The sequence below is a fragment of the Gracilinanus agilis genome, chromosome 4 (assembly GCF_016433145.1).
Source record: "Gracilinanus agilis isolate LMUSP501 chromosome 4, AgileGrace, whole genome shotgun sequence".
NCBI lineage: Eukaryota > Metazoa > Chordata > Mammalia > Didelphimorphia > Didelphidae > Gracilinanus > Gracilinanus agilis.
In genome coordinates, this window is record NC_058133.1 from 466,214,133 (window position 1) to 466,226,801 (window position 12,669).

Below are 12,669 nucleotides of genomic sequence, written 5' to 3' on the forward strand. Positions count from 1 at the left end.
TAGTATTTATATATTGAAAAAAATGTTGCAAATAGCAAGAAAGTATAAAGACAAAATGAGGACTAGACCTGTGATTTCACCAGTTAGGGAACTCCCAGATGAGGAAACGCCCTCTAATAATGCTTTGTCAGCAGTTTTTTTGAAACTTACTGTTTTTCTAAGAGCCATTTCCCAATAGATAAATGGTCAAAGTTATGTTAGAATGCCAATGTTAGCAGGTAGTTTTCAAAGGAAGAAATCAAAGCTATAAACAGATTTGTAAAAAAAATTATCAAATCACTAAAAATTAGAGAAATGAAAATGAAAATAATTCTGATTCTCCTCACACCCATCAGATTGGCAGAAATAACAAAATGGGAAAATGACAATGCTATACAGGCTATGTTAAACTATATCTCCCTATAGTACAAATTGTCAGACATTTTAGAAAGGAACTATGCCCAAGAAGTTACTAACTGGAGCATAATTATTCAGCTATACCTCTACTAGCCTCATTACCAAAGAGGTTGGAGAAAGAGGAAAAGAACCTTTATGTGCAAAAATATTTATACTAGTTCTTTTCAAGGTGGTGTAAAATTATATATTAAGGGCGTACCCTCCCATTGGGAAATGGTTAAATAGGGTATGCTATATGAATGTAATGGAATATTATTATGCCATAAGAAATGATGAAATGGACAATTTCAGAGGAAACTTTTAAGATCTCTATGAACTGATGCCACGAGGTGAGCAGAACCAAGAAAACAGTTTATACAATGACATCACAGAGAAAAATATCTTTTAAAAATTTGGAACTCTATCAATATAATGATAAGCCGTGTATCCAAATAAATGATTAAGAAAAGATGAAAGACAGTGCTCCTTACCTCCTGATACAAAGGTGAAGTAAATAATGGATTTAAAACAAAAAATATGCATTTTTGGACAGGGACAATATTATTTATTTTGCTAAATTATGTATATTTCTTATGAGGATTTTATTTTTTGTTATTTTTGTTTATTTGGTGGGTACAGAAAGATATTAAATGCTACATGAAAATGAAATTTAAAGTCTTAGAAAATTATTTAGAACTTTGAGAATTCAAGTGATTTTCCCAGTCTCATAGCCAGTATGTATCAGAGATAGGACTTGAAACCAATTTTTTCTGGCTCTGAAGTTAGCTCTTTATTCACCGTTATACTACCTCTTGCACATGTATATACACAGAATATTAAATAACTATAAGGGAGTTTTGAAAGAAAGGACAGGGGTAGGGGTATTAAGAAGGGCTTCAGGCAGACAATAACCCATGAACTGGGGCTTGAAAGAAATTTTAAATTTTTGAATTTTAAATTTTAAGTGGGAGAGATAAGAAAGGAACTTTAGACATGGATGATGGCCAGTGAAAGGCATAGAGATAAATGTTTTTCCTATGTGAGGAACAGAGAAAATCCCTATGTCATTGGATTGTAGAGTGCATAGAGCTCTGTAATATATAAAAAGACTGGAAATGTAGGAAGGTGGCCTGATTGTGAAGAGCTTTAAGTATAAAACAGTTGTTTATCTTGGATCCTAGAAGAAATAAGCAACCACCAGTTTATGAAAAGATTGAGTGGTGACATGATCAGGCCTGTGCTTTAAGAAAATCACTTTAGTAGAGGATGGATAGGATTGGGGAAAACCAAAGAAAAGACCAATGTAATGATCTGGTCAAGAGTTGCTGCAGGCCTGAACTAAGTGGTTGCCTATGTGACTTGAGAGAAAGGGACAATATTGTTGATATGGAATTTAGAAACCTTGCTAATCGATTAGATGTGAAGAGTCAAAGCTTATTTCTAAGGTTGAGACCCTATGTGACTATCAGGTCCTTGACAAAAATAGAGATATGAAAGAGTTTTGGGTAAAAAATAATAAACTCAGTTTTGGACAAGTTGAATTTGAGACATTTATGGGATGTCTAGTTGGAAATTCCAATAAGCAGTTGCTGATGTGGGTCTATAGATCAGGCTAAATATATAGATTTGGAGGTCATGTGCCAATGATTATTGAATCCATGGAAGCTTATGAGATAGTAATAATTATGATATGGCTCTCCCACCCTTTTCATCTTACCTCAAAACTTCCATTGATCCTCTTTCCCCCTACCCTCTCAGTTGAGAACATTACCTCATATTTAACAATCAAACAAAATGAAGTAATTTGCCATGAGTTCTCTCTTTTCCCCTTTTCCTCATCTCATACCATTCAGATGCTTTCCGCCACTACCTCTTCTTTCACTACTGTCACATGAAGAAGTGACCTTGCTCCTTACCAAGCTCAACCCCTCTACCTATTCCAACAACCCTATTCTATCTTGTCTCTTTCAACAAATTGCCTCCTCTGTCATTTCTACTCTGTCACTTATTTTCAATCTCTCCCTGACTACTGGCTCATTTGCTATTGCCTACAAACATGTCCTTGTTTCCCCTATCCTCAAAAACTCTTCACCTGATTCTTCCATCCATATTAACTGTCATTCTATCTCTTCTGCTCTTTATGGCTAAACTCCTTGACTAGGTTGTCTATAATAGGTGACTCCATTTTCTTTCTTCTCACTTTTCCAACCTCTTATGATCCAACTTCCAACCTCATCATTGCACTGAAACTCTCTCTCCAAAGTTATCAGTGATCTCTTAATTGCCAAATCCAATGGCTTTTCTCAGTTCTCATTCTTTAGTTCTCTTTGACACTGTTGAATACTTCTTCTTGATGCTTTCTTCTATGTTTTCAGGATACCACTCTGCTGGTTCTCCTCCTACCTATCTGACCACTACTTCTCAGGTTCCTTGCTTAGATATTCATTCACCTTATACCCCCTAATTGTAGGTATCCCAAAAGATTCTGTCTTGGACTTTCTTTTCCCTTTATACTACTTCACTTAGTTGTCTTATCCTCTCTGCCAACCTCCAATTTCCTATAATACTTTCTCTGATCTTTTTCTTTCCCCCTTTTTACCTTGTGTTATACTTGACTATGTGCATATTGTATCCCACCAGAAGATTATTAATTCCCTATGGGTAATGACCATTTCATTTTTGGCTTTGTATTCATAGAGGCTAATATTGTATCTTGAACATAGAAGGTGCTTAATTAATGAGTCCAATTTTCTGATTTTCGTATACCATTATTTAATTTTTTCCTTTTCTTCCTCCTATTTTGTTTTATTTCCACAGAGCTTTTTGCCACTGAACTATCTACAGTCCTCAAATTATAGTGGTTATTTCTTTGCTCCCTTAGCTGGACATGAAGTTTTCCTTGATTTGTGAACAAAATGAATATACTATAGATTATTGCTCTTCATAATCTAGCCCCATCCTTCCTTTCCAGGCTTTCCTTATCCTTTGCTCACCTTGAGCTTGAATATTTTTTTGCTGATAATCTGAAAGTAAATAATAGAATATAAGCTAAAACCCAGGCCTCCTAAGGGGTTCCAACTTATTAGAAATTGCCTCATATTTTTTTAAGTAGATACATTATTAATATAATTTTACTGAAGATTTTAAGTGCTTTTGTATCCAATTCAGAAAATACAAACATCTGTTTTGGCAACTCCTGAAACCAATAAGTGGAAGTTTGATTCTAAAATAGATGCTTCACAAAATGCATCATTAAGTGCCAAGTCAGTTGATTCTGGCAAATCAAAAGACAAAGGAGAATATTTTTGGACACCTGCCAAGAAAACCTTATCTATATCATCACTAAAGGTTAGTTGCTTAATTTTTCAAAAGGATAACAATATTATAGGTGTTTGATACTTAAAAACCCTCTGTTATCTGTAAGATTAATATCTATGCAGCACCCACTGTCACTTTCTGGCTCATATCCTGAAAATTCTTTTTTATATTTGAAATGATTATTAGACTCACACTGACTGTTTACCTCTGTATAATGATGACTTTATATTAATTTTAAAGTTTTTTTAGTCCATATTCTTAAATGAAAGATAACTTTTTCTGGGAAGTTTTCAAAACTTGCAATGCCAAATATATAAAGATAAAATTTTAATCTAAAAAATTCTCTTTTGGATAAATGTTTGTACAGAGATTTTTTTAATTACCAGAAAATAAAAACTGCTATGGGAAAAATTGTTTTCATCTCATCATAAGTTATATACATACTTATTGTTTGTAATTTTTTCTTTTCTATGTTAAGGCATATACTGTGAAGACACCTACAAAAATGAAAATGCTGCAGAGTGAAAAGAGAAATCCAGTCAAAGAAGGGACAATTAAAAAAAGAAAAATGCTTTTTGAATTTGACACAAATTCAGATAGTTCAGAACATACTGATCTTTTGGTAAATATATTATTATTTCTTTACTGCATTTTTTTCTAAATTATTTGCATGTATAGCATTGTTAATGAAGCAGCCATCTTTATTGTCTTGAATTCAGTAGACCATTAGTATAATGTGCCTCTTTATTGCCCAGATTTAGATATAAATATCCAGGTCCATCATGGATATACTCTATCCATTCTATACCATATAGAGATTTGGATATATTGTGTTCCTTGAAATATAACTGAATTCACAAAAAAGTCTATGCCAATATTCTTTGATAAAAGGTTATTAATAGAGCTATCAAAAAAGTAAACACTTTTCTTAGTAAGAGAGTAAGTTCTACCTCACTGGAAATCTGTAGATGAAGTCTGTATATCTACTTATGGATGCTATAGAAGAGATTCCTTTACAAGTATAGTTGAACTAGAAGATTTCTGACTGAGATTCCTTGATTCTGAAATATATGGACAGGATTGTCACTTCAGGAGAAAATTTTTATGTGTTCACAATTTCTTTTGGGACTTTAACTATGACTGACATTTAACTTACTGTAAGATTAATGAACTTACTCTGTATTTAATACATGCATATTTGTTAAAATTTTTTTTTAACGTAAACAGTATAAGTAGAATTTAAGTACATGCTGGAGATCAGGCATTGATATGATGAGAATTTTTGCTTTCCTCCCTCAAATATTGCATAGGTCAAACTCATTTTCCAAATATTCAGTTTGTATAGATTTGGTTTTACAATTTAATCAACTGGAACAATCAACTGACATAAAATCTCTCTCAAACATGCATATCTTTTTGCTTCTTGCTCTGTCCTAAAGCCAAAGCAAAACTGTATATAAACTCCAAAATCAATGAACCATAAAGTCCTATTATGTGCCAGATAGTCTTTTAAGTGCCAAACAGTCTTCTAGGTTCCAAGAATTAAACTACATAGCATACATTTTAATGGAAGCAAGAATAGGTTATTTCAGATTAATTTCCTTTTTTTTAAAGCAAGGTTTCCAGGCCAATATATCAGATAAATTCTATAGAAAGTTTATGTAGATTTCAACAAGCATTTGATGAATTCTCCATGCTCATTCCTATAGAGAAGATGAAAAAATGTGGGCTAGATGAATTAATAGTTGTCATCTGACCTGGTTTGATGACTTAAACCAAAGAATAGATATCAATAAGTTAATAACATAGAGAAAAGTCTTTAATGAAGTGCCCTAGGGCTTATTTTTTTAAACATTTTTGTTCATAATTGATGAATACATTAGTCGCATGCTTATAGATTTATAGATGACACAAAAGTATAAAATGTTGGATGACAGAATTTGCAGGTGAAAAGACTAAAAGAAAAGCCTAAAAAGATATGATTTAATAGAGATGATGTAATTCTACACTCAGTTTTTAAAAATCACTTTATCAAGTACTAGATTGGAGAGATTATGGCTAGATAGCTATGCATGTAAAAAGATTTGAAGTTTTTTTTACTGGGCCATAAACTTAATATGAATAAAAAATACAACATGGCAGCTAAAAAACCTAATGCAAACCTATCATCGATGTGTAATGTTCAGAATAAAAGAGGTGACAATCCTTTGGAATATTGTCTTGGCCAAACATATCTAGAGTAATTGAATTCTGATTGTTACATTTTGAAAAGGACACTGATAAGTATTTAGTAGAACAAAGCAGCAGCTTAACAGCTTTTTTTTGGAACAGATGTTTCCCATGCATATACCAGACTTGTACAAGACTCCTTGAAAGACATAAAAGATATAACTTTGCCATTTACCCTCTGTTAATATTAAGGAAGGCATCAAAAAGTAGATATAAAATTTCCAAAAGTATTTGTTACTGTAACGGAAGTGTTCTGCACACAGTTGAAGAGACTCTCTTTAGTTAGGAAGTCTTGGAGATACATCCTCAGGAATAATATTGTGTTGTCTGGATTAAGCCCCAGAATGTTGCAGATCCTCCTTAATAAGAACAATGATCCCTCAAAATAATTTGATATAATTAATCACTCAGAAAAAATAAGTGAATAGAACATATATATTATCTAGACTATAAAATGCAGTTGGATGGACAATCTCTAGAGCTAGTCTGCCATTATACATACAGTATGAATATATGTATACATTCACACAAATATGTACATACACAAACATTTGGGCCAGTAACTGAAAATTAACAATAAGTTAGTCCCAGTATTAAGCAGAAAGAGAAGAGCTGACTAGATTGTCTTTAAAAATTGCAATTTTTAATGAACTAAGCTTCTTCCTGAAATGAAAATCCACATTTTTAATAATAGCATTCTAACAGTGATGCTATATGACTTTGAATTGTGGAAAACTACAGAAGTGAAGTGAAAATTAATCACAGGGCAATGCAGGATGTTAGAAGGCTATAAGACATTACAAATAGGTTAGAAAGGGTGGAAAAGAGATTGAGGGGTAATTGATGAACAGCTCACATATTCTGTTTCCTTGAAATGTCTTAGGAAAGGGAGGAAGGCACTCCAGCAGCTCTGGGGTACTTCTTACAACAAGCTTCTTAGAGGATATGGAAAAAGTCACATAGGAAGGGCAGACATGTATGGATTGTGATTGATAATGTTGGAAGGTATATAAACATTGACAAGATTATGGATCTGTTGAAATATTGATAAAATGGAGACATTTAAGAGGAGAAGGCTACCAAGAAAATGAGGGGTATTGAGAACATGCATATAATGATAGGTCAAAGGTACTGGAGATATTTATCCTGGAGAAGAATTTGGAGAACTATAATGGGGAAGAAAAACCAGAATTTTCCTACTTAGCACTAAACTACAGAACTAGGAGCAACAGTAGAAATTACAGAGAGGTAGATTTTAGAATTATATAAGGATATTTTCCTAACAACTAGAACTATCCCCAAAGTGGAATGGGCTATATGAGAAGGTTATGGGTTGCCTCTCACTAGGAGTCTTTAAGCAAAGTCTTGGGGGTTGCTATACAGGGGATTCTTGGTATGTATGAAAAAGGGTTTATGAGGTTCCTTCTAACTCTGAGAATATGATTCAATTTATCTGATTGATTGATATTCAACTAATATAGTGATTATATTGCTTCCTGTTATTTTAATGCCTCCTGCCTTATCATGACATGGAGTTGACTCAGGGCTCTTAAAGGTTATGCAGCAGAACTGAATTCTGTCAGTTTCTGCACATTTAGAAAGGCTTTAAGTATGGCTTGGCAAACAGACTGCTTTTCTAAGAATTGACTAAGCAAAGTATAAGGAGTCTCATCACCAGAAGATCAGTCCTGTATTACTAATCATGACTTGCATGAAGTAAGTGAACTGGTAATGCAGTGAAACTGGGGCATGACAGATGGACAGTCCATTTACTATGCTCAGATGTATGAAATGTTGAAAGAATCAGGGGAAGGAATTTGGAATAGGGAAGTGTCTCTTTGGAATAGTGAGAATACATGGACAGAAAATCATACAAAATGAGAAGGTGGGGAGAGATTATTGCCTAAAACATTGGAGGGAATATCTTGAAGTATCAAAAAATACTCAGTTAAATTCTAAAAGTATACTGAAAGGTTTTCTAAAAAAACAGTACACTGTCCATATTAAAATGAATTTTTTTAAAAAAAGAACAAATGCTATTCTAGTCTAATTAAGCCTCTGGTTTTACCTTTAAAAAAAAGCATAATTTCTTTTCCACATGTTTCACTGATGATCTTAGGGGAGAATACAAAATTTAGATCAGATATAATTCCAGCCTTAATGATCTTAATATGAACTTAAAAGAAATGAGAGACAGCATGGGGTTTTGGATAGAGACTTGGGTTCATATCATGCTTTTAAAATATACTGGCTGTTAGACCCTGGTCAAGTCACTAGTGTCTTAGAGTTTAGGTAACTCCGTAACTCTTTAAGATTGTAATTTACATAAAAGGTGTTCTTATCCAGAAGTTCCCTCTCCCACTGAAATAACAGGTATAGGCCATCATCTCACACTGTATATCAAGATAAAATCAAGCTGGATAAATGATTTAGACACAAAGGGTCATATCATAAGTGAATTAGGGAAGCATGGAAAATTTTACCTGTTAAACTTATAGATAAAGGAAGAATTTATGACCAAATGAGATAGAAAAGATCATGGGAAATAAAATAGATCATTTTGATTACATGAAATTAAACAAGTTTTGTATTAAAAAAGCAATGGAGCCAAAATTAGAGGGAAAATAGGAAACTGGGGATAAAAATCTATAGCAAATTTCTTAGAGAAAGGCCTTGTTTCTCAAATATATAGGGAACTGAGCCAACTTTATACAAATTCTCTAATTCTCTAACAAATAGTCAAAGGATATTAACAGACAGTTTTCAGATAAAAGCAATTGTGAAGGTACTAACACATATCAGATCAATTAATATTACAAAAATGGAAAATGATAAATATTGTAGGGGTTGTGGAAAAATAGGGACACAAATGCATTATTGATAGAGTTGTAAACGTGTCCAATAATTTTGGAGAACCATTTGGAATTCTGCCCAAAGGACTATAAAACTTTGCATAAAATATCAATAAAATGGAAATTGGTCTTGATCAATGACATGTAAAACCCAGTGGAACTGTGTGTGGGCTAATGGGAAGGGGTGACAGGAGGGGAAGAGAACATGAATCCTATAACCATGGAGAAATGTTATAAATTAATAAATTAAATTAAAATTTTAAAAAACACACAAAAACCTTTACATAGCCTTTGACCTAGCAATACCAACTAGGTACTATATCTTAAAGAATTCAAGGAAAAAAGAAAAAGACCTATTTGTACAAAAATGTTTATAGTAACTCTTTTAGTGATAGCAAAAAATTGGAGATTGAAGAGATGCCCATTAATTGGGGAATGGCTGAACAAGTTGTAGTATATGATTAGGATGGAATACTATTGGGCTTTGAGAAATGATGAGTAGGATGGTTTCAGAGAGACCTAGGAGGACTTATATAAATTGATGCAAAGTGAAATGAGAATTGAGAGATCATTGTACACAATAACAGCAAGATTTTAATGATGATCAACCATGAAAGATTTAGCTAATCAAGTCAATGATTCAAGACAGCTCCAAAGAACTCACAATGAAAAATGCTATCCTCTTTCAAAGAGAGAATTGATTAACTCAGTGGAGATTGAAGCATATTTTTTCTCTTTATTTTTCTTGCTTTTTTCACTATGGCTAATATAGAAATGTATTTTGCATGGGACAGCTGGGTAGCTCAGTGGATTGAGAGTCAGGCCTAGAGACAGGAGGTCCTAGGTTCAAATCTGGCCTCAGACACTTCCCAGCTGTGTGACCCTGGGCAAGTCACTTGACCCCCTATTGCCCACCCTTACCAGTCTTCCACCTAGGAGCCAATATATAGAAGTTAAGGGTTTAGAAAAAAAATAAATGTATTTTGCACGACTTCACATGTATAATTGATATCATATTGCTTGACTTCTCAATGGGCAGAAGAGGGGCTATAGGGAGGAAGAGAATTTGGGACTCAAAAATTGTTTTAAGTGTTAAAAATTTTTAAAGATATAATTGGGAAATATTTAACAAAATAATAAAATACAATAAAACTAAATAAAATGCATGAGAAAATGAAAGGAACTGCTAAAGCAAGCAAGGTTCTAGGAGATATTGGAGGAAATGAAATTTAAAGAGGAAATTGAATTTTTGGATATAGCAAATGTCAAAATTTGTTTGACTCGACAACATAGGCATATTTCATTACACAGAAGTCATTAAAACATTTTTAATGCACAGAAAATAACAGAAGGTCAGAAAGAAATACAAATAGGAAATAGGACAGCTTTAAAAAATTATGTTGAATGTATTACATCGTTCTTCAGTTGTGTCCAACCTATGGATTTTTGCCATGAAGTTTTCTTGGCAAAGATACTGGAACGATTTACCATTTTTTCTCCAGTGTGCCCCCACTTTATAGATGAATAACTGGGGAAAATAGGGATTAAGTGACTTGCCTAGGGTCATACAGTTAGTAAGCATCTGAGGTTGGATTTGAACAAAAATCTCCTGACACCAAGCCTGTTGCTCTATCCACTGCACCACCTAGCTGCATATAAGGAAAAAACAAACTATAAGTAATAAAGATTCCTATTTTTATGTGAATTCCTCTTCTATTTTATAAGTGGAAATGTTTTATTTTGTTTGTTAAATTTTTAAAGTTCTTTGTAAACCTTGAAATGCTGTGGGGAAAAGAGAGGAAAGATTGAGAGATTATTTTTAATTAGTAGGTGACCAAAGGGAAAGAGGAGAGACTTGCTAATTATATAAAGGTTTTGAATAATGGACGAAAGAAATTTAGGTCCTTTATTTTTTTCTTTAAATCCTTGCTTTCTGTCTTAGAATCAATACAAAGCATCAATTCCAAGGCAGAAGCGCCTTAAAGCTTAGGCAATTGGTTTAAGTGACTTGCCCTAGGGTCAAACAGCTAGGAAGTAACTGAGATCCTGTTTGAACCCAGGACTTCTCATCTCCAGGCCTAGCTTTCTTAATTAAGAGCTAATTAAATAAGAACTTAATTAAGAACTAATTAAGAGCTAAGAATAGATTGTTAGTCAAAAATAAGGTTTCAGCTTAGAAAGTACCCAAGTAGCTTTTAAGAGAGTGAAGAATTCTTAGGAGGTCAGAGGGATGGAATTCCCAGAGAGAACCTCTTAGGAAAGGACAGTTGGGATTTATTTACCTGTTGCTCTCAGTCTCTTTGACACTTTGCTCTGGGAAATGGACACTCAGAGAGAAGTGTGATTTTCCTTGTGATCCCTCTGGGAAAAGTTTGGAAACTAGATCTGGAAAGTTAACAGCTTGGAGAGAAGAAAATTTGCTCATGAGAGAGTTTGCAGGTAGAGAGAGAGAGAAGCAGATGGCAGGTGGAACTGATCTCCTCAGACAGGGAAGCTTCAAGTTCAGATGGTGGGCAGACCCCTGCTGTGCAAGAAGAAAAACTTCACTTTATACATAGAGGAAGATTGCTGGAGAAGTTTATTATATAAGGAAACTATGTTACTTAAGAAATAATTTAGAATAGTTTAGTAAGGTAGATTTAATAGATAAGAAAAGGAGAGAGGTTAGCCTTGGTTTACCAAGGAAGAAGAAAATTTCTTGTGAGATAGTTTTGGGAATGGGTTTATAGATAGAATTTACTAGATTAGGGAAATATATAAATACCTCAAGTCAATACTACTTTCCTTCCCTTCCATTTCCTTCCTTTTCCCTCCCTTTCCCTTTCCCTTTCCCTTTCCCTTTCCCTTTCCCTTTCCTTTCCATAGTTCAGTAAATAGGAATAACTTTTTTTATAACTAGTCTCCAGCAGTTTCCTCAATAGTTAATATGGTTGATTCCCTCAATGGTCAACAACTAGTAACAGCTATTAACACTGATCAATAATAAGGGTCAATATTTCCTTTTACACCAAGGACCTCATTTTGAAGGCTTCTCAATTCTTAAGGAACTTCATCTCAGAAATTAAAATGTAATTAAGTGGACAAATATAGTATATGATGTACTATTTTATTTATGTTACACACTCTAGAATATATTGAATAAGGTTCAAGTTCTAAGGGTTGAAAACACGGGATTTATGATTTGGGTAGGTTTAAACTAGATGATCTCTGAGGTGTCTTTCTATTTTAAGATTCTATAATTCTAAGAACATGTAATGGAATTTTAATAACATGATACATTTAATATAGATCATGATAGCACAAAAAACATTAAAAATGTTGATTTTCATTTCATTATCTTTTATTAAAGAGCCTGGTTTCAGATGAAGATCCATTTCAAAATCTGTACAAGAATTATCCACAACCTTCTCATCTGTGTGTTGCAACACCAAAGAAGGTAACATTATGAGTTTCAATTCAGTAATAAAATTTTAGAAGTTGTTTGTCATTTATCAACCAGAAACATTTGTGATTTTATTTTTGTCTTAGGATCATAGACCTTCATCCTTAGCAACTCCAGGATCAGCAATGAAATTTGCTGCCATGAGAAAAATGCGAGAAGATGGCTGGGCTGCAGTTTCTAAAGTGGACAGGAAAAAAAAGATGAAGGAAGCAGAAAAATTATTTACTTAAAATTTAGTTATGTGGTAGAAATGGCCTAATGAGAAAAATTTTGTTACCATAGATTTTCTTCTTTTTTTTGTTAGCTTATAATTTTCTATTTAGGTTGTAGGTTTTCTAGAAATAGACAAACTTTTAAATTTCTTTGCATTTCTGTTTGATTTTCATATCTTTAATTTTTTTCTCCATTTTGGGCATAAGTATAAATAATTGCATGTTACTTGAAAAGTAATTA

The 12,669-nt window shown here is 33.2% G+C and overlaps 1 protein-coding gene across 1 annotated transcript in view; it reads left to right on the forward strand.

Annotated features, from left to right (window-relative positions):
* The window catches only part of SYCP1 (synaptonemal complex protein 1), a 67,344-nt gene extending 54,898 nt beyond the window's left edge, over positions 1-12,446 (forward strand). Inside the window, exons 20-23 of the mRNA XM_044675524.1 lie at positions 3,544-3,723; positions 4,172-4,315; positions 12,124-12,210; positions 12,303-12,446. Coding sequence (XP_044531459.1) covers positions 3,544-3,723; positions 4,172-4,315; positions 12,124-12,210; positions 12,303-12,446 — 555 coding nt within the window. The remainder of the gene's footprint in view (positions 1-3,543; positions 3,724-4,171; positions 4,316-12,123; positions 12,211-12,302) is intronic.
* Positions 12,447-12,669: the final 223 nt, after the last annotated feature.